The sequence below is a fragment of the Pleurodeles waltl genome, chromosome 1_1 (assembly GCF_031143425.1).
Source record: "Pleurodeles waltl isolate 20211129_DDA chromosome 1_1, aPleWal1.hap1.20221129, whole genome shotgun sequence".
NCBI lineage: Eukaryota > Metazoa > Chordata > Amphibia > Caudata > Salamandridae > Pleurodeles > Pleurodeles waltl.
Genome location: NC_090436.1, coordinates 704,286,609 through 704,309,867, shown reverse-complemented (window position 1 = coordinate 704,309,867; position 23,259 = coordinate 704,286,609). Strand labels below are relative to the sequence as shown.

Genomic DNA, 23,259 nt, shown 5'->3' with positions numbered 1-23,259 from the left:
GCGATTCATTCCTGCCATTTACCATTGCAGTACAGATCGGCAGAACGCGGGATCGTAATTTTGGCATTTAAACTTTGATGTTCGAATCGGCAGCAGTGTGCGAGATTCATTCCTGGCATTTAACTCTTGCAGTTCGGATCAGCAGTGTGCGCGATCGTATTTTGGCATTTAAACCTTAATGGTTGAATCGGCAGCAGTGTGTGCAATTCATTCTTGGTATTTAACCCTTGTGTTTCAAATCGGCAGAGTGCGCGATCATTTCTAGACATTGAAATCTTGATGCACAGTTTGATATTAAAGTGTATAATAATTTCTAAACAATTGAATCTTGAAGGTCAAGACAGAGTATGACTTTGCAGTATGATTCATGAGTCTATTGCAGTTTATTCCTGAAAAATAATGTGTTCATTTATTATTGTTATAATATAGTTGCTATTCCAAGAAATAACTTGAGACAGTTCAAGGTTCAGAGCATAAGATGTTATTCTAAAAAAACGCTCATATGAAAGTTTGCAGAATCCTTTATTTTCCAGGTACCCACAGCAAATGAGGTCAAGTTATAGGAAAGCTCTTGATCATTCATGTTATCAGTATATAAATATCAGGAACAAAGTTTATGAAGGTCAACGTGAATAATTTTGCTATTGTGTTCTTAACTTTTGCTTCCACAGGTCTCCTTTCCCGCTGTTCCCAACCTAAAACTTCATCCCCCACTTGGCCATTCTTTAACTCTGTGCTAGAATAGCTAGTAGAGTTTGGAGCTGCCAAGAGGTGGACATATTGGGAACAGGCGCTTACCCCGAGGATCTGGTCTCTCTGACAGAGCGGGCCCAGAGGGCAGCCCCACCGGCTCAGCGGCGAGGCTCTTACAGGGGTCAATTGAAAACAGCCAGCCGTCGACGCACAGCCTGCAAACCCTCAACTGGCGAGAGTCAAAAAGAGAAGGCAGCGCTAATTAGAAGTCTCCATAGCCAGGATAGTTTGCCCGAAATGGACTCAGACCACTGAATTGAATCATTCCCCCTGCGTGGCGACATGCGTCTCCCTGAGATGGAGCCCCCCGAAAGACCTCAGTGAGCGTCCATCCGATGACACATCTACTGTAATGAAAAGACTGAGATAACCGGTTGGAGGAGCCCCACCTTAACGGAGTGACGGTTGAACTCTCGATGGACACAGACCCCAGACGATGGTGAACACTGTTCCCAGGTGGGGAACGTTGTTGCAAGTTTACCCTAAGTTAAATGTTCACATTACCCTATTTCCCCACACTACCCTTGAGGGGATGTTCGCTCATTACCCCTTCCTTAATGTATATGCAGGGGGGAACCACCACACACTTAACCCACTGGGACGACCTACAACACAGCGACATCTCTCAGTTGTCAGATGATAACCATATTTAGTCTTAACGGGAGAGGCCTCAACGCCCCGGTAAAGAGACAGGCTCTCCTGTTACAGCTTAGAGACTTACAATGTCACATATGCTTACTTCGACAGGATTGGAAAAAGATGAGGTCACACTGGTTTGACCAGCAATTTCACTCTTCGGGTCCTGGACGACGGGCGGGAGTGGCGATTCTGCTGGCCACAAATTTTCCAGGGAGGGTGTCCCGTATGAATGCTGAGACCCCTGGCCGGCTCCTTTCGCTGCAAATTGACATGCAAGGGCACCACTTGACGATAACATATACGGAACAAATGAACACCACAAATGCTTTCTAAGAGATGCACTGGGTAGGGTCCTGGAGACACCTGACGAGGATATTGTAGTGGGTGGAGATTTTAACTTCGCACTGGATCCACAGGTCTGCCCAGAGATATGGCCAGACAGGCGCATTCACGCAGGGCTTCCGGGACTGGCTCAGGGAGCAGGACTGACGGACATTTGGCGTCGACACCAGCCAACAGACAAAGCATATTCTTTCTTTTCCACCGCCCACCAAACATATGCCCGTATAGACCTCTTCCTCACCGCGTGTCACTGCCCTATCTACCAGCACGACTATCGGGGTGGGCTCAATCTCAGACCACTCCCCACTCTTGCTTTCACTCACGATACCTGCCTATAAACCAAGCAGACGACAATGGTGTCTCAACACAAGGCTCTTAACATATGAGGATACGCTAATGGAAATTAGAGACACAGTTAGCCACTTTCTGGCAGTGAACGACACTTCTGAAACCAATATTGCAACCCTCTGGAAGACAGTCGTTAGAGGCCAGTTTATAGCGAGTTTATAGCGATAGCGGCAAGACAGAATGCCCTGCGTCATGCTAAGCGTCAACAGTTAGAGGGTGACATACGGGCACTGGAGGAGACACATACACAATCTGGGTCCCTGGCTGTGAGAAGACAGCTCGCCACTCAGTGAAAGCAGCTATGGGCTCTGGATGAGGATAAAGCAGAATATGCTCTACTCCGCACCAAGCAAAAGTTTTACACAGGGGGAAACAGGGCGGGACGACTGCTGGCACACAGACTCCGTACACAGGCCACGAAGCGCCGAGTGGCGGAGCTACGGCTGCCTGACGGAACTCTGACCTGCCGGGAAGAGTTGATCTGCCAACAATTTGAACGATTTTACTCGGATTTATCCTCCGCGGAGGAGGTCGACCCTACGGATATAGAAGAGTATCTTGACTCTGCACCAGTGGTGCGACTCTCCCCGGTGGACAGTGCCACACTGGAGATCAATATTACGCCTACAGAGGTCCTGGCGGCTATACAGAGCTTGAAGCAGAGTAAGGCTCCGGGCGTGGATGGCTTTAGGGTAGAGTTTTACACATTGTTAGGCACACAGTTGGCTCAAATTCTGGCCAGACTCTATAACGCACTGGGCCTGTCTCTCCCCCTCCCGCCCACGATGCAATTGGGCGTAGTGACAGTCATTCCTAAACCTGGGAAAGACTGGCGATGCTGCTCTTCTTACCGTCCCATCACTTTGCTCAACGTAGACGCAAAAATCTTTACAGGTGTCCTGGCACATAGGTTGAACCCGTATATGCAACATCTGATAGACCCAGATCAGACTGGCTTCATACCTGAACTGTCTTGTAGTGACAACACCAGGAGACTATGGCACCTTCTGGACAAGGTCCATCGAGCTAAAATCCCGGTACTTCACCTCTCCATTGATGCGGGGAAGGCATTTGATCGTGTGCACTGGAGATACCTCCACACAGGTTTAAAGAGGACTGGGCTGGGCCCTAGATTCCGAGGGTGAATCAGGTGCAATTATGACAAACCCAGAGCGGTGGTTGCGGTGAAAGGTGGCCTGTCTCGGCAGTTCCCCATACAACGGGGCACCTGGCAGGGGTGCCCTCTTTCGCCCTTACTATTCGCGTTATACATAGAACCCCTTGCTGAGCATATACGGCACCATCCGGGCATTTCCGGCGTGCCAATGGGTGGTAGAATGCATAAAATTGCCCTATACGCAGACGATATGCTCCTCCACATGACTCAGCCACGGATCTCTCTCCCTGGTGTCATGGCGAAATTGACTGCCTTCGGCAAGGTATCAGGGTTTAAAATTAACCTTACTAAATCCTCCATATTGAATCTCACCACTACGGAGGCTGAGAAGATCGCATTGGAGGCTGCCCTCCCTGTTCCGTGGACCACACAGGGGATCACGTACCCTGGGCATGTGAATCCTCCCCACAATGGACAGTAACTATAACCAGATTCTTGACACTACCCGCTCCGACTTAGCCAAATGGAAGCCACATGGTCTCTCTTGGCTGGGACATCTAGCAGCATTAAAATTACACTCTTGCCTAAGATACTCTACCTCGTGCAGACCCTGCCATTACAGCCCCCCCATCTACCCTCCTAGACAAAATGCAAACACTCATTTGGGACTTCATATGGGGCGGAGGGAGGGCCAGAATGTCAAGGCCTCAGGCATACTCGCCCCAACCTGAAGGTGGTCTGGGAGTTTTGCATCTATTGAGTTATCACCAAGCTGCACAACTGCGCTACATGATAGAATGGCAGCAACCCATGACAGAGAAATACTGGTGCTTTATAGACCTGACGGTGGGAGGGATTCTTTTTTGGAAGGTGCCCTGGCTACAGAGGAAATACAGGCCTCCTGGGGTTTATGTCTCACCGATTTTGAGGGCCACTCTAAACGCATGTGACAGGGTACCGTTTACAAAAGGACTCTCCACACCAGTGTTACCCGCAAACGCCGATTGGCAACCCAGACTTTCCTCGTGCCCTTGACGAGCCCGCCGTCCTGTCCTGGCAGGAAACAAATTGTAAGCGGATCGGCGATCTCTTTGACAAGGATGGCGTAATGGATTTCTCCACCATCCAAGAGGGGTACGGTCTTCCGTATGTGGCTATCCACCACTGGGTGACCTCGACCAAGATTTGTCCACATGCCGCCGACCTCTTATGAGATTTGAGCAATGGCGATTGACTAAAGACACAGATAAGCGGCTCCTGTTTAACATTTACACTTTCCTGATTTCAACGCCCAGACTCCGTGTCGTCAGCGAGGCGTAGATGGGAGAGGGAAAGCGAGCGCAGTTTTAGAGATCAGGAATCGCGGGATGTCCTTCACCGAGCATGGGTCACAGCACAGGCCACGAACAACAAAGAAATGTTTTTGAAGATAGCACACTACATGTACTACACACCCACACGGGTGGCCCAGTGGAGGGTACATGGCGACGACGAATGTTGACGCAGGTGTGGACAAAGAGGTACACTTACTCACATATTATGGCATTGCCCAGGGATAGCCTCCTTCTGGCACTCCGTCCTCGATGCAATAGATGGCATGTATAACACAGCTATCCCGCGCTTCCCAAGTTATGTATTGCTAGGCCTTCCCAATCCTCAAACATACCCACTCCGCACACCTAAGGGAAGAGCAATTACCCTGGCGTTGGGGGCTTCTAAATTGCTTCTGCTCTCCCACTCGGGATACCGCGACTATTCCAACACATAACGACTGGCTACACAGGCTGTGGCCCCCTATGGGCATGGAAGAGCTAAGAACCGCAGTGACTGGCTCGTTGCCCCTGTTCGACAAAACCTGGGGCCCATGCATACAGTACCTGTTGGACGAGTTTTGGGAACTAACCTGCCCTTCTTACCTGCACATTTTATGCCTGATGGACCCAGCCCAAGGCACCCGCAATCAGACTGACTATTGAGACCTAGGTCTGCCCCACACACCCTGCATGACTCATTACGGTACACTGTACGGGGTCCCCTCAGTGATATAGGTTTAGCACCCCTCCTACCCCACCCACCAACCCGCTCCTTATGTTAACTGTTCCCCACCGGCCTGTGGTTGTAGGTGGGTGTCTTGCACTGTTTCTGCATTATAAATTTAATAAAACAGATTTAAATCTAAAGTTGTTTATAAAACTAAATCCATTCTGAAAAACTGAAACCTCAAAGAAACCGCTCTAAACAGCAGTATTAACTAAACTAGCACCTAGATTATTACAACTCCACAGTAAACCTGTGGCCTGGCTGTAGGTCAAACAAAATGCGGCCTGAAAAGGAGGTATCACCTTTCTTAGTTATGCAAACACCAGGGCAAAAGGCCTAAAAAAGAAGTGTGAGGGAGTGGGGGACTAAACAAGTAAGGCAGTATGCAAGTGACATGGAGCATGACGTCACATGGCGACATCACAATCCATGGCCTCACAGGAAGTGACATGACATGACATTAGAGCTTAAGGCCTCACACAAATTAAGAAAGCAAGTCTATTATGAGCACCTTTGAGCGCATTACAATATTTAACAAATGAGATTTTGCGTTGAGGTTGTGTCATAAAAGTGACAACTTATATATATTTTGTAAAATTTGCCACAAAGAAATGGCAGCAAGGAGAAACGTGGCTGTAAATATGTTCAATTTTAATTGGTTGCAAAGTCTGCATTTTAAATTATCTTCTGGTTTTAGGGCACCTAATGCAGACTGTGTGTACAGTAAATGTTAGGGAATAATAATTATAAAATAAATCTGGAGGTCAACAAATTTATTCCAGAGATCTGTTTTGTCTAGTAAAGTGCTCCAACACACTGCATTGGGATGAGTAATGCTATAAAATAAATATAACAAAATAGTGGTATTTAAATTGTTATTTGTGCAAATACAGGGACAGACCAACACACCTGACACACTTAGAATGTAAGCATCTCTTATTTACAGGGACTGAACAAAGACACTAGTGAAGTAATAAGCTGTGTGCCTTTGTTTCCCCTGTATCACATTTGAAATTAGGTGTGACGCTCCAGATAGCTCCCAGCCAGTGTACTGGAATAGAAGGAGGCCTGATATCCCCTTAAATGAGGCCTTTGTTATGGGCCCAGCCGGGATCTTATAACTTCCCTCGCCACCTGCACACTGCTGCTCAGAAGGAACGCAGACAACATGCAGGTGATGCTGAATGTGTCCTGGTGTCTGAAAATTAGACTGGGACGAGCTTAGCATATTTCAGTAGGGCCCAACTTCTTGGCAGGGTGGACAGACTCCACCCTATGTAAATAGTGGGTAGAAGTCCTCTACCCACATGTACCACCTCCCCCCCCCCCCCCCCTGCCATTTTTGAGACTAAGTCCCAAGGTAAATCTTCTCATGGGCTTGAACCTGGTTGATGTTTCCAACCCACGCTCCTTTACAGTTAGCCTCAAATCATGCCTAGGTCCCGGTCTACCATGACCAGTTGACCACATGTGGTACTAAACACTTGTTGGTGCTATTTTTATTTACAATTTAAAAAATTCATATCTCCAATCCCCCTTATTAGATTTTTGTTTTGTGTCATTTATATTTATTAAACTTTACTATAATTTTCTAAATTGATTTCTGATCTTTCTTGTGTTGTGCTGTGTGCCATAGCTACCAGGGGGTTGAGTACAGGCTAATTTAGTGACTTTAGTGGTGCACCCTGACACAGATTGTGATTATTACTTGGGGTGAGTAGTTACCCCCCTCAACAAACCCCCCATCCCCCTGACCTTTGCCATGGCGAACTCCAGAGTTTTCCGACAGCACCCAAAAACAGGTTTAGGATGGATTTATCTTACTGTATATGCAAGCATGATGCTGCACCTATTGGAGCAAAAAAACCTCCTGAATATGTTGAAATCCAATGTCCAACATCTACTATCCCCGCCCATGAGCCGCAGGAAATCAAAGCTGCAGGATCCTTCTATGAACAAGTAGCAAACAATTGTAATACCTTGTTTAGGGGAATTTAGTCTTTCAGTCTAGCATCTGAAAGCTCTGCTGGGTAAAGAAACCTAAAGAAATAAGGCAAATGAGTGGCTAAAACAGGTCAGTGATTTTGTGTGGTAGGGTATGATTATGCTTTCCTACTTTACTCTTTTCCCAACTTTGTAAAAACAGGCTTGTTCCCCTGGTCTCTTAATCGAATGGTCCTCTTACAATGCAAACATAATTGACCTCATTCAAGATTACTGTCAGAAAGACTTGGTTTACCACATAGGCATTTCTTTCATAGTTTCAACATTTTGTGCCAGCATAGCTTAAGCAGGTGGGGCTGCAAAGGCAATATGCCAGAGAAAAACTAACAATGTGATTGGGATTATAACTGTGACAAGTGTTCTCTACTTCTAAAAACACACTATGTCCCCCTAAAGCAAGAATGAAAGAACAACTTGATTTATTAAAGAAAATGCTCATCAAGCTTGTCCCAAAACAAATGCAAACAGACTTTGGATTTATTTTCTCGAGAAGCAGTAAGGAATTTCAAACTGGTAGAGAATAGCCAAGACAAGACCAACGCTGGTTGAGAAGATTTAGAGTCATGCTAGAATGTTGGAAATATTTTAAAAACAAATACCACACAAAATGCAATTCCGGGAGGCAGATCCTAGCAGGGTGGGAGAGACGCTTTTCTGTACAGCTCACCCTTTGAGTATTCCACAAAGTAAAAAAATTAGAAATCGGAGGATAAGACACCAAAGGAAAGCAAGGAATTTATCTGAATCAATCTTTTACAAGTTTAGACCCTGATGAATCCACTATAAGAGACAAGGTGGGCTCAATGTTAGAAAAGCTTTAGATTAAATAGAGAGACTGGGACAGAAGGCACAGTCCTGAGATGGATGGGGCAGAAAGCAACACTGTGGGAAATCTTCAAGCCTCATATATACACAGAAACACTGTAGACAGCAATCTGTAAGTAATCATTTCAACTTCTAACCACAAAGGGAACCACCTTATACCAGATTTTGGGTTTGGGAACATGGGGGAAGCAAAACATCAACCTGTCAATCTGCAATAGTAAGTGGAATTATTTCAATATAGTTACTGACCCATAAATATTCCCTCAAATATTTTATTTCATTATTCAAACAAACTTTTCATGTTATAAAATGTTTTTAAAAAAACATGTCTCTGACTCACAAAAACATATTTCATTATTTAATCATCCATGTGCTGAGACTGAAACACGGAGACAAACATTTTGGATTTTCTCTCTTAGAGCCAATGAAGTGGAATTAAATGAGGAAATTATATAAACAGTGAGCCAATAACCTCTCTCCTGAAGTGGAAGGTTGTATTTGTGGTTTCACCCCTATTAAATAGGTTTCATTTATATATGTAGGTACATATGGGTGGCCGGAGGGTCGTAAGTCCATATTTCAGTTACGTTCTCCTTCCGATCAGTCTAGTTTTAGGTATTTCATATTCAAGAACATTTTGGCTTCCGAGACTAAAGATCTCATTCATGGTCAGGGACTAGTCTACATTGATTATTTATTATCCTAGACCATTTCTGAATTCTATGTAATTTGAGAAGTTAGGTCTAATATACATAGAAATAATTTACTAATTGTGAAGTTAACGAGGCAAGTCGATTTTGTACATATTACTGGGTCAATTGGTATGAGAAGGATGTTGGATTGAATTTTGAAATAAAGATTCTTCAAGATGAATAGTAGTCTAAATAGGGAAACTACACTACATCAAAATTGTCGCTATGTGGATACATTGTGTCAAATGATAGAAATGTACTTTGGGAAGTAAGGTCTATTATACATAGAAATAATGTGTCTAGACCTTCCATGATGGCGAATTTGTAAGACTATGAGCTTGTGCATTTGTTGTTTGTGGATTATATGAGTAAATGTACCTACATAGAGGAGACAAACCAATTTTGCACATATTATTGTATCAGCTGGTATGGGAAGGATGCAATATTGACGTTTTCAATAAAGATTTTTCCATATGAGGTTAAACAGAGAAAATACACCGCATCCAAATGACCGCTATGTGGATATGTTGCATCACATGATCTGCATTAAATGATATCTTGCAAGAAAATGAATGCAGGGTTTCCCTTATTTCAAAATGAATACAGTCCATTTTGTGGCATACCCCGGACATATGTGCTTGCCGATAGCATTATATACTGCACAAAAGGTAAGCCGCTTAGGACCATCTAGTTAAATTCATACGGTATTGCAGGGGGCTGCGGTCAATGATTTGCATCACTTGCAGCAATGCAGGGTATTTTTGGGTGATGTACAGAATAGTTTTTGAATCTGCTCAACATCTACAGTACCAAGGTCTGGGTTTGAGTAGAATTGTGATGTTAAAAGTTCAACCACTTCCTTGGTTAAGGAAGAGGCATAACAATGGATCTAGACAGCTTGCGCATTCAAAGACATTTTTAGATGGTGCCCATTTGAGAATGTTAAAAATATATTTTAATGAATAATGGAGCACATACAGATATAAGTTGTACTATATGTTTATTTTTAGGCAGGATTCACAATCTGTGGTGCAGGGACCCCTAGGGGTCCGCCAAGCCTATTCATGGGGTCCACGATTACTTAGACAATTAAATAATATTAACTGATTAATAAAGTGTATATAAAGAAGTTAAAGGCCTATTACTTGCCAAAAATTATAGACCTTACTCCAGTTAGAGAGCACAGCTTTGGACAAATATGTAAAAACACCCTTCCTATCTGGATACACAGCCATTCTCCATCCCACCCAAACAGGCTTCAGACCGGGCAGCGATACATAAACTGCCCTGCTAGCAGCCACAGAAGAACATAGGTCAAGGCAGTTTAGCAGCTATAATAATGCTAGTCCTGAGCGAGCCCTCTGCTACTGTCTTCCATCCTATCCTTATTCAGAGGCTCAAAGAGGCCAGAATCTCCGGGGCTGCACTACAATGGCTAGTAGCCTTCCTGGAAAATTGGAGCTTCGAGTACTGCAAAGAAGCCCTTTTTTATGCCAGTCATCCCGTAAAACGAGGGGGTCCCATGTGGCTTTTCTTTTTGCCCAACATTATTTATTTATTTTTTGTGCTCCCCTTCACTGAGACAGTGCTAGCACACAGCCTCACACTAGTATACTACATAGTTGACATCCAGATTGTCATATCTTACTCCAGAAATAAGGAAAACCTCCAACCAACTGAACTCCTGTCTAAAACAGGTAACAGACTGGATGTCCGCAAATAACCAAAAACTGAACAGCGAAAAGACTGCAGTATTAGTTTCAAAAACAATCCTTCACGATGGATGGAACGTTCGTGGTTGGACTACCTTTTGGAACATCCCCCACCTGCTGTAGCAGTGAAAAGCCTGGGCTTCTGCATTGACAAACTCTCCATGAAAACTCAAGCCAGAAAATTTGATGGGAACTGCTTCGGGATTTTAAGAACCTTAAGAAAACCGCTATGCTCTCCTTTGAGGAAAGTGGTTGTGCAGGGACTGCTTAATTCCTGCTTAGATTATGGCAATTACCTTTATCTGGGATTTCTCAAGCCTTTCATAAAAATACAACAACTTGTCCAGAACGTGGAAGCCCAGACTCTTCTAAAAATCCGTAAGCACCAGTCTGCCACTCTGGCTTTGGCAGCCTTGCACAGGACGCCACTGCAGAAGAAACTTCACTTCAAGGCACTGTACTTTGCCCATCAGGCAATGCATGGGAAAGGCCCACAGCTCAAACACCGATAACTTAACCCTTACATTCTCAGGAGATCTTTGCAGTCCAGGAATCCAAGGTTGCTGACAATCCCTAGGATAAAGAAAGCAAGGAGCGGGGGTCGCTCCTTTGCCTACCTAGCTCCCAAACCTTGGATCAACCTCCCTGCTGTCCTTACAATGAACAAGTCTAAATTCAGCTTTAGAAAACACCTAAAAACGAATCTATTTTATTCATTTATCACCTAATTTCAAGAACATTTGAGCTATCTGGCAAATGTGTTGTCTTCACCACTGGAGGCCCGTTGGATAGCCACATGTTATACAAATATGAAAAATATACAATTGCAAACCATAAAATGTTCTGTAAAAGTAAAGAAATTTGAAATTGGAGGGTAAAAATTAAGTGGGCACCCTCAGATTGATTTGGGAGAGCAGTGCAAGTGCATCATACAGAATAGAGTATGAACGATGAGCTGTCTCAATTGGATTTAGAAGCACTCTAACCCTCCTATTAAAATTATAGTTTTGATTTTTGTTATATGTGATTGTGAATTAAATACATTTCATCATTTGTGGATTTGTTTGATGAATGCTTCTTTCTGTGTTTGTCTATCGGTTAGCAGTTCAAATAATCAAAAATGCATAGGCCAGGTTCCCTGGCTTCCAATAATAACTCAGTGGGGGTAACCGGTCTCCAGTAATGATTAAGAAGGGGTCCTCAGAAGTCAAAAGGTTAAGAATCAATACTTTAAAATATTTACTGGGAGAAACAAGAGGAAGAATTGCACCAAATGTATGTGAGGAATTAAGAGATTTAAGGTCTGTTGGATTTGAATGGTGGATAAAGAGACATTGTAAATTTTATCATCAGAGTGGATGGCAGAGAAAAGATATCAGTTGAGCTGTTTAGGGAGTTAATTGACAATTATACATTTATGACATTATGGCTCAGTGATTAATTTCGTCCTGGCCATTATACATATGTGTTTATTTCATTAGAATCCACTCCTTTTTTCTGAATGAAGGAAGGAAATATACTGTTTAAAAGGTGGTTTAGAGAACTTGAAATCCACTAAAACATGTGATAACCAATAACATTTGAATATTTCAGATCAGGATGCAATAATGGCCAAGTAAATGAGAAGTGGTTTCCTTGTTGGGCCATTGAAGAAACTTCCTTTTGGAGGTCCAAAGAGAAGTGTGTATTTTGAGTGTGTATCAGTGTGGTCCACAATAAGTGGGGTGGTTATTTTTAACATTAATGTATAGCATTGACTTAATTGTGTTGTGTTCATTGTTGGTTCTTTTTAAGATAATTATGAAGAAAATATGGAAGATTAAATAATGAAAGATATGTTTTTGTAAATCAGAAAAAAAATTGATAAAACATAAAAGAAAACGTTTAAAGTGTTTGAGGGAATGTTTATGGGTCAGTGAATACATTGTTGGATTAGTTCTACTTAATGCAGATAGGTTGAGCAGGAATATTTGTTATCTTTAAGGTTTTAATCAGGTGAAAAAGTACTCAAGTAAATAATTTCAAACTATGCAGTTGCTTTACTTTTTATTCCAACCACAGAAAATGCTTCTCCTTTCATGAATTCTGTTATCTTAATACCCCAGTAAAAATGGGGAAATGGGAGGTTGTACCATTCTCGTAATGCTATTTACAGGAGTAATTTTGCATGCACTTTCAAGGTGGGAAGCTACCCTATATAAATGAGAGCAAGCAAAGCAGTGCAGAATAGGTCAAGAGTAACCAACACAGGAGAGATAGTTTTTTGTAGGATGGAAAATAATTTCAAAAGTTGATGCTAAAGAGAGGAGATGATTGAGGAGTCGCAAAAGTACAAGATAAACGTCACTTTTATGGAATGACTTACTGGATTAAAAATTATTTGTTTAGTAAATCTGACAAATGTGCAACTGTAGGCACACAGTTCTAATATTATAACATGGCGGGGAAACTCATTGGAAGATCTACTGACCCACATGCAGATTACAGTATATTTGCTAAATGATGTGACTGGTAGACAATAGGTTGTTCTGTGTCAAACTCCTGCCACTGAAGTTTTAAATCTTGTGACTTTATTTTGGATAAATTTAAAACAATTGTAGCACACTGTATTACCCCATTGGTGGACAGACGGCATAATCAAGAAACCACAGTTTCGGAATTTACTAAGTTACATGTTAATACTAATGGTTATTCCTCCACAGATTCAGCCCAACCTGGAACTTTGGGGGCTTGTGTAAGGCGCATGGCATCAGGTCGGAATCCCTCTGACTATCTGTTTAAGTGAGGAGTATTTATACTGATCTGCTTGGACCCCGGATGTAGGTCTGTTCTCAAACAATAGATAAGACATGCTTGGAACGGTAATTTATATTAACAATTCCCTCGAAAGCGTGAAGAGGGAAAGTACCTAATGTGCACACATACAGTTTGTATATCTTTGTAGCTTAATATTGACGCCTTAGCGCAGTGGCACTGATAACGCAAACTAAAACATGGGCCTAACTAAAAACAAGGCAGCCATCTTAAAAGATTTAATTAAATAAATGCGCTAAAACAGAGCAAGCTAAGTAGGTTAAAGTCACTAGGTGACGGGGGCACGAGTCTGCAAGCCAAAGGCTAAGCTAACTCCTGTATCCCATTAAAACAAATGAGGATTCACTACACTATCAGCCCCATGCCAATTCCAAACTGATGCCGTTATGGATACCCAGCTGTCCTACGCACATGCAGGGAATACTACAGCTCCCCTGATTAGAAGGGGGAAATCTAGTGGGATCCTCTGGCCAGGGAATAGATGTGCTTGTTCAACTTGATAATAGCCTGCCTTGCCTCTAGCTACCCCCTAAATGCTGCCCTTATGATGCCATCATGACGGGGTCCCATAATTGACCCTCACTATAGAGTCCACCCTCAATAGAACAAGGTGTGCCATTTGTTGACGACAACTCAAAATTTAACATTAATGAATATAATGACATCCTGTTTGTGAGGAGGGTTGGGTGGGTGGGCCCTACTATAAGGCATTTGGGGGGTGGGAGGGATTGTATTGGGATTAATTGTAAACATCCAAACCTGGCCTGATGCCAGACTCCTAATGCTAATAAGCAGCACTCTCAGGATTAAGGCAACAAAATTCTTCCACTAGGTTTCTTTTACAGGCATTTACAACTAAGGCTGCAGGCGAGGCATCACAGACTCCCTCCTCTCGTCTGGAAAGTCGAAAGACCATCTGTCCGTATCTCTACTAGAGTTCTCCTTTAGTCAGCTCTAGACAATAATGATTGACACCAAACAAAGCTATCAATTAGTTCTGGTGCTGTCGAGATACCTACGGTCAGCACCCCCTTCAGAATTGTGGTGCCTAAACAGGACCCTACTTTAAGGCTTGTATGATGGAATATTGCTGGTATCAACGCCAAACTGTTGGATCTCAAGTGGCTTTACTTCATCACTCGCTTTGACAAACTTGGGCCTGTTAGGCTATTGCCTGGGATGGTTTTGAGAGCTTTACTAACCAAGCTATTGCGTCAGGGGAATAGAGCCTGAGGTGGTCTAGCCATCATGATTCCTATCTCTAAGCTTTTTAAGATCATCCCAGTCCCTCCCAAAAACAATGGGATTCAGATCCTGTGGGTTGTTTCACCTAGTAAGTTTAATTTTTTTCTTGTTAATTTTTCTAATTCGGTTTATGATCCAGGGTGTCAAACGGACTTTATTTCAGGTATTGTCGATCCTGAAGTCCAGGGCCATCACCATTCTTAATCAGGTTAATGTGATTTTAGGAGTGGACTTCAACACCAAACTGGGCTCGAACTCCATAGCAGCTGACCCCTTTGAGTTTATGGTGGGGGACCCTCATAATTAACGTCCTAACTTTGTTGTCTGGGGCCAAGAATCAACCATTGATTATGCTTTTATATATAGGCACATAGAACAATTTGTTCGTTCAGTGGGGGTGGGTCCTTAAAGTCTGTTATAGCGACCACAAACCCATCCAGGTTGTCTTTGTTTTTGCCAGCTAATGGGAAAGACATGCTTAAAGTGAAATCTGCATTTGTCCAGTCTCTTCTACATGCTGATGATGCAGTGCTACTTTCCCATAATCCAATTGAGCTTAGGGGATTTATTAACTAGTTTGCAAAGTTCATGGATGAGAGAGATCTGGATACAAATATACCCATGATGCATTACATGGCACATGGGAGGAAGTCTTTCAAAATTAGACCAATATCCAATAAGGATAATGTTATCAGAAGGGTTCCCCTATCTGGGTGTAATTTTCAGTTCACAGAATTGCGGGCTACCCACTCTTGGAAACAGATGCCCGCGCTTTAAAAAGGCTTGTGGTGCATTATTCAGATTTGCCACGAGTGTCGGCAGTAAACCTATATTACCCTTGTTGGAAGTGTACAGAATTAAGGGCCATATGTACGAACACTTTTTCCCATAGGCACAGAATGGATAAAAACCTTTGATACATCTGGCCCTAAGTGCTTCCCTTTTCTGACCTATGGTGCCGCCATGTAGGGATATCGTGACTGATCGAAGATACAATGTGAGGAGAATCACTTCTGTAGGAGATTGCTAGGCCTAGGTTCCGCTAGTTATGGTTTTTGTTTTTCCATCTATGAAGAACTGAACCTAGGCTATGCTGAAGATTTTGTTAAACTTGCCCCACTCTTTTTGTGGTAGCTGTTTGGAGTAGTCAGCATACCACCTTTATTAAAGATGCAACTGGAGACTGTTTTAATTGTGAGCAGGGCCCCAAAATCCCATGGCTGGATTATATTAGGAGAACTGCAGTATCATTGGGTAGACCAGGTCTGTATTATTCCCCATATCTGGAAACAAAGGTGACTGCCTGAAAATTAAAGAGCTGTTTTTAAAGTATGCCTCTGAAATAAGAGAGGCACTGTCCTTGGGAAAACCTACTTTGAGAGATTATAAAAACTAATGATGAGGCCGAACCTTATCTCTTGCTTGCAAGAAATCAATGAGAAAATGTCTTCTCACAAAGTATCGGGTGTAGCTCAATCAGATCTCATCTTTGTTTTCGATCTGGCCAATTCGATTCAAATTCAGTCCTGTCCAGCCCTTGTGATGGTTGCTCTCTTCAGCCATTGGAGCACTTTGTTTCATTGTACAAGTTTACGACCCCTACTCAGGGCAGGTACTTCTTACCAATTCTTAAAACCGGGGGCTTCCGCAAACACTGACCAGCCTTTCTTTATCTTCAAATAATATTTGAGCGAGCTGTTTCTTTTACTGCTGGGGCTTTTTCAAAAAGTGCCCAGAATTAGCATAAAATAGTTAATTTAAATTTTAAAGTATTATATGTTTTAGCTAAATGGGTATGGCGAGTGTTATGAACTTTTTATCTTTTCATGTCCCCTGGTAATATTTATGCATGATATAGTATTATATTTTCTTTAGCAGCTACGCATGTCCAACGGGCCATTTTGTGGACATTTTACACTAACCTGAAATTAATGTTATGAACTTTTAGCCTTTTTTGTTGACGTATTTTTGCATGTCATTATAACATTACCTATATTGTTTCTCTCTGTTGTATAGCTCTTTTATTATTATTTCAATAATTAAATAAATATTTTTCATTTATTCATACTAAACAAGAGGATTACTGTAAAGCATTTGCCACCATATTAACAACGGACAATCTAATGGTTTACAAAATAAAGAATTTGCATAAAAAAAATGGCAGGGCCCAGGAAGGGTACAGGAATTAATCTATCAGGGGCTTAGACCGATTGCCACACTCTGGAAGTGTAACACAGAAAATATAAGTTGAAAATCTAGAGTAATGTTAAAACTTGGAATTTTAATAAAGGCCATTTACTACCAAATAATAAAATAAAATAAAAACAAGTAGCATTAAGTCGTACCGGCCTGGAGCTCTTTTTGCCACTGGAAAAGGATAATGCAAGTCTCCCTATTCACCTAGATGTTTCAGAAAGGCAAACTGCAGGGTGGCCAGTCTTTAGAAAATGCACAATAAAATGTGTTATTAACCGTGTGCATCACGAACAGAAGAACCAAAAAACAGCGGAAGGGCACATTTTGGTGGAAATGAGCCAAATACTCTTTTCAAGAATTACATTATCAACAAACGTGATAAAACAGGAAGCCATAGGTCTCTGAACACAGGCTTAAAGACGTGCTGTTTGTCACATGCAGGAGTATAATGCCTGTGATTAGGGACTTTTCAAGATTTGTGAACATGAAAACTGTGCCAGAAGGGCTGCCCTAAACGGGGCGTGGTTTCTGATGCACTGCTGCCAGTGTCCCCTGTGGTGCAAGTTCGAGGTTTTCAACGAAGGAGCCATCGAAGCTCCAACATGAGAAACCAAGCAGTTTCTCTTCTCTACATGAGGAATTTTGAGTTTAGTAGAGCTATCCACCACTTTTTGGTCAATGCTCCTCATCCGCCAAACCTAAATGAACCACATAATACACCCACCTATATAAAAGTGATATACAGTGCTTTTTTTCCTTGTGCATGACTTTGCCATCGCCAGGGGGAGAAAAGGAAAAGTGTCTATATTTGCCTTCTTACCTACTGCTTCCCACGCTTGTGAGGAGTTTAAGAAATGGAGGGTTTTGAAGTTGGTCTTAGCTCTTCAGGAAGCTAACTGCAACAACCTGAATCTGGTGCAGACTGAAATTCTCCATATTCCAGCAGCTGCACTGGCTCCAGGGAACGGACGGTGGTGTGCAAGCGCGGGATAGGGAGTCTGTCCTAGACGGGATGAAAAGGCTCTCCCGGAAAAAACATCCTTGCTGCCAAAGTTCAGCCAGAAAAAGGAAGGCTTAGGAAGGAGCAGAGGCAAGAATCCAAGTCTCCCGGAAAGCATGTATCGCATTCCTCCGTCAGGATCCCCTCCAGGGTGAGCCAAACTGCAGCAATTTCTCTGGGATGGTGAACTAAGTTGGGAGATTCCTATATGAAGGACATACCAAAGTCAGTCCTCAAGAAATAGGGGGACTTCATTAGACCTTTCCCAAATTATTTGTTGTTGTCTGAGGGTCAGTGGGTTCCAGGGAGACAGTAAAATGTAAAGGAGAATCTACCCCTTCTAAAAACTGTCTCACACAGATCCACAAGGACTCTCCCGCAGATTGTCAATATTTGACAATTACAAAGAATAAATAGGTCAGCATTCATTCCCTCTTGGAGCATTCTGTTTTAACGAAGGAAGCCAGACAACAGCCTCATTTGACATTGGGCACCATTTTTACTTAGAAAGGCCGAGTGAGGGTTGATTATCCCAAACATACGAACACAGAGGTAAATGCACACAGTGCACATGACCCAGAGCCTTGGGGGAACCGAAACAACAATCTACAATATGCCTGTACACAAAACTATTTTTTTTTCTCCACACAACTTTCTGAAGTTTTCCCAACCTTATTTTAAAAATCCACTGTACAGTCCGGCACTAGATTGTTATACATATGTATAAACCTGTAGCGTTTCATTTTACACCTTTTATATTTTCGTAGCATCTACTATAAGACATACACATTTATATAATGTCATTTCCATTCCACAACCTTTCAAATTTATAAACTGGGTACGCTGTATATATTAATAACCTCATCATTTGTAGCATTAATTCTAGAAGCTAGATAAGTTAGGAAAACAAGATGGGTAATCAGTAACAGAACAGAGTGAGGTAAAAAATTTAGTAAGCAAAAGATAACTGTTGATTAAGATGGTGATATTTTGCTTGCGTATTTAAGTATATGGACTAGTCAGTTTAATTGTAATAATATTTATATAGCGCTTACTACCCCTGACGAGGCGTCGAAATGTCAGAATCTTGTCATTCACCGGACTACCTATCACCACATGACGAGTTCTTGCGCCAATTTGAAGCAACATTCACGCACACAATATGCAGATCACTAACTAGGTAAAAATATGCTTACTCATTCGCAAAAAAAGGGCCCATTGTTGAGAGGCGTTCTTCCAGGATAATGATCTTAGATCTCATGTAGATAGTCGAAAACATTAGAATGCAGACGCTGATGAAGAAAAGGGAAAACCATAAGCAAGACAAACTGAGAGCTGATAGAAGAGAAATGACATTGTAATACAGAACGACTAGAAAAACAATAAAACCATATCCTACTAGCGGATGTACTTAGCTCAACCGTAAACAGTGTGCAGTCATGCAACATTCGTAAACATTAACAGTCAGCATTGCAGTATTGTCCTAGAAAAGGAGTTTCTTTGCTCATGCCAGTTCTCAGTCTGTTCCCAAACGGGTAGCTAAAGATGGGGTATTATTCACACATTACTTAAACAAGATCAAAATGTGTGTGAAGTTGTCTTAAACTTCAAACCATTTTTATCCGGTGTTCAGCCTCAAAGTTGGAGGCATCCACCTCTTTGATCTCACACTAAACATCGACCGGCAGTGCTACTTCTTTAAAGTGGCTACAGTGGTTTCTAAAGAATGCACAAAAGTGTAGCATACTTTACACGACATAAACCCTAAAAGGGAGACAAAAAAACATTTGTACGTACTAACGCTGCTATGCATGCAGTTGCCGATTTCAAGCAGGAACTACATTAAAAACCTGGGAAAAGGATAATCACTTTTCAGTGAAATGAAGATTCCGAAATACCATTCATTAATATAAATAAATGAATTTACTTGTTTATGAATAAGGAGGTAGATAGCCCTGCAGAGACCCCAGTCATTTATGTGTGCAGAAAACTAAAATATCCGATTTCGGTTTCCTAGGATGACCTGTATCTTTGATAAGAAGAATTCACAAATGCAACTAATAATTTCAAAATGAGTTGGCTACTACTGAGGTTGTAATGTAATTACATGGGTGTGTATGAGAATAAACAGCTTATCTATATATCAGAATTATTCCTTTCGTGGTGTAAAGCTCTGGTTTAGCAGGAGTATGTAATTAAATTTATATTGCAAAATCCCTCAAGCCCAGCAAGCTTAAGAGCACCCCCCAAAAGCCTTGTGTGGCTGTAAGGGGAGTCGAAGGAGACTTCTTGGACAATGATTATATTCGTGGATTAACTCGTTTTCGTAGTGTCCGGGAGTCCTGGGTTCCAGAGTAAAAAAACGAAATGTATGTTTCTACTGATCCGCTCTAACGTCCCATTGACAACAGATGTGTTACATTTCTTGACATCCTGATAGCACCAGGAATGCAGAGCTGCAGCAAGCTATAGACACCCAAATTCGTATTTGTGAAAACAATGGGACTGTCATCCGTGAGTTTTATACCCATTATTTGAGTGTTTAGCAGTCATAGTGTATGAGGGGGCACTAAACATGCAGAAAGAGACTACTTAGCACCCAACTCCTAATAGTTGATGGTGTTAAAACTGATAGAAAAACAAACAGTTGATTGAACACCTATATGTCATTTAAACTTCATTTCCAGATACATTTGTAAGAGGTCAGACATGCGTTTTTGATGTTTGTTCTGTAACATGAAATAGAATGGGCAATCAGTGCCTCACTCTGGAGAATGTAAGAGGGGATGGCAGCAGCCCAGAGCAGTAGGCTCAAGGGGAGAAGTAAGGAACGCTCAGGGATGTCACAGAGTAAGGCACTGCACCCTTCCGCCGAGCAGCGCCCAAAAGAACTGCATAGTCAGAGGAGCCAGCACGTAGGCACACACTTGAAGCAGGGGGCAAAGGAGCTCTAGCTCTGGGCTGCTTGGTGTGAGAGGTACCTTCTGGAGCAGAGATGATGTAATATCAAGCCACAATCAAGACGCCACTTTGGAACTGGCAAGTCTGACGCAACGTCTTGCCAACCACAAATGAACGTCTGTTTGGCCTCAGAGTTATTCACAGAGATTCCATGATGCAGTCTTCCACGCTCTGGTTTCCAGTGCTTTTAAAGCATAAGCAACAGGTACCCAAAGGTTCAGTGGGAATTTGGGCTTATTTTTTTCCCTTTATCTCCACTGCACTAGATGTAGGAGGGGATTACTTTCTGACTTCATCACCAATTCACAATGTACACCAAAAACGTATACAAAAACGTATACATCCACAAAATGCTATGTGAATGGTCCTGAAATGTGATGGACAACCTAGTAAGCCAATTATTGAACAGGACTTGCCCCACCGAGTCAAAAGCTAAAGAGGGCGGAACCAAATCCGCTTTCTGTATGTTGGTACATACTGTGTGTTGTGCTGACATGGTCTTGTTAAAACGGTGGATTTACAGGCCTTAAAATTGACTATTTCACATTTTGGGATCTGAAAATCATCTTGTGTTCTACATTTAAACTGCTTTGTCAAATTCCACGCATCCCATATAAGGCATCCTAATGTATGGCAAATCACAAATGGTGAAGTTAAATAAGGCTCTCTCACTCACTGCTACATCTTCCCGAGTAGGGAATTTGCCCCATTCTTGTGAGGCAAAAGAGATCAGGCAACGTAGATGATGCCCTTGTTGGTTCAGTCCTTTTAGCTAGACATACGCATTAAGAGGCAACATATTATAACAACTGGACATCTAGCATCCACAACTGGCTTGAAGTGTGCAAAGGTTATGATTTTGAATTAAAGTTGCAGTTTGCTGTCTTCAACTACACAATATGTGTGTGTTACATACATACAATAAAAGAATAGATCCTTTATTGATGAGATGGTTTTTCTTGTTATCTTTACTGCTTTCTAGCTCATAGCAAGTTTGTCAAATTTATCAGAATTAACAAACGTTCCAGGGATGATAAAAAGGGTCTACGCAAAAGATTTGCTTGTAACCTTGTTGGATATATAATTGGCCTGAATTTTTCTATTTGTGAAACTAGTTTAATTCCAGTTAGCTCTAAACATGTCAATGGTGAACCAGGATTCCGATTTAGCAAAAATCTAGGAACCATATTTTCCGGGACCTGCATAACAGTTGTATTTGCACAACCTAGCAGAACTGCACAGCTGTGAAACTCGGTGAAGGTCATCTGCACGTTTTAGTTTCTGCAGGTTGGATCCACGTAGCTGCCCAGAAGTGTGTCCTAGAGATTCAAGTCAGTGCTTCATTGTTAAATTCTGCAGGTTGGATCCAACCTAGCTGCACTTCAGTATTTCCAAGAAATTCAAGTCAATCCTTCAATGAGGTTTACTCTGGAGGCCAGCTCTTTAACTTGTTCCAGCATGGAAAAGATTAAACTTTCAATGAAACCTACTTTAGGGCTGTGGCTCTCCATCACAGATGTTCCTTCTATTAGACCGTAAGGAACAGGTCGCCTTAAGTTTACCCAATGTGCCTTGGGGTGGCATTTGATAACAAATTCTTTACAGTGCCTGCTGGTTACTGTACATTCGATATTTGAAAGAAATTGCATTTTTGCAATTACCTGGGGTCTTGCTCGTTTATAAAGTTATCTTTATTCAGACCATGCCAAATTTTATACAACACACATGACCTTTCACAGGGACTTGCACATTCACGGTCCCTCAGGCCATGTCACTCTCAGATTCCAGGGGGGATATGCAGGACTTGAAATCGAAACATAGAAGTGCAGGTACCCTGCACCACAATACCCACTTGTTTATGAGAAGTGCTGGAACCGGCCCGTTTAACCCCTTCGCTGCCAGGCCTTTTTCCCCCTCCTGTGCCGAGTCTTTTTTTTGGCTATTTGGGGCAGTTCGCGCTTAGGCCCTCATAACTTTTTGTCCACATAAGCTAGCCAAGCCAAATTTGCGTCCTTTTTTTCCAACATCCTTGGGATTCTAGAGGTACCCAGACTTTGTGGGTTCCCTTGAAGGAGGCCAAGAAATTAGCCAAAATACAGTGAAAATTTCGTTTTTTTTTAAAAAAATGGGAAAAAGTGGCTGCAGAAGAAGGCTTGTGGTTTTTTCCCCTGAAAATGGCATCAACAAAGGGTTTGCGGTGCTAAGATCACCAGCTTCCCAGCTTTCAGGAACAGGCAGACTTGAATCAGAAAACCCAATTTTTCAACACAAATTTGGCATTTTACTGGGACATACCCCATTTTTACAATTTTTTGTGCTTTCAGCCTCCTTCCAGTCAGTGACAAAAATGGGCGTGAAACCAATGCTGGATCCCAGAAACCTAAACATTTCTGATAAGTAGACAAAATTCTGAATTCAGCAAGGGGTCATTTGTGTAGATCCTACAAGGGTTTCCTACAGAAAATAACAACTGAAAAAGAAAAATATTGAAATTGAGGTGAAAAAAACAGCAATTTTTCTCCACGTTTTACTCTGTAATTTTTTCCTGCAATGTCAGATTTTCGAAAGCAA

The 23,259-nt window shown here is 42.2% G+C and overlaps 1 protein-coding gene across 2 annotated transcripts in view; it reads right to left on the bottom strand.

Moving 5' to 3' along the window:
- GRAMD2B (GRAM domain containing 2B) overlaps positions 1 to 23,259 on the bottom strand; it is a 424,374-nt gene that overhangs the window by 22,851 nt on the left and 378,264 nt on the right. For both annotated transcript variants that reach the window (XM_069227207.1, XM_069227215.1), the window contains exon 12: positions 18,924 to 19,019. In XM_069227207.1, coding sequence (XP_069083308.1) covers positions 18,924 to 19,019 — 96 coding nt within the window. The remainder of the gene's footprint in view (positions 1 to 18,923; positions 19,020 to 23,259) is intronic.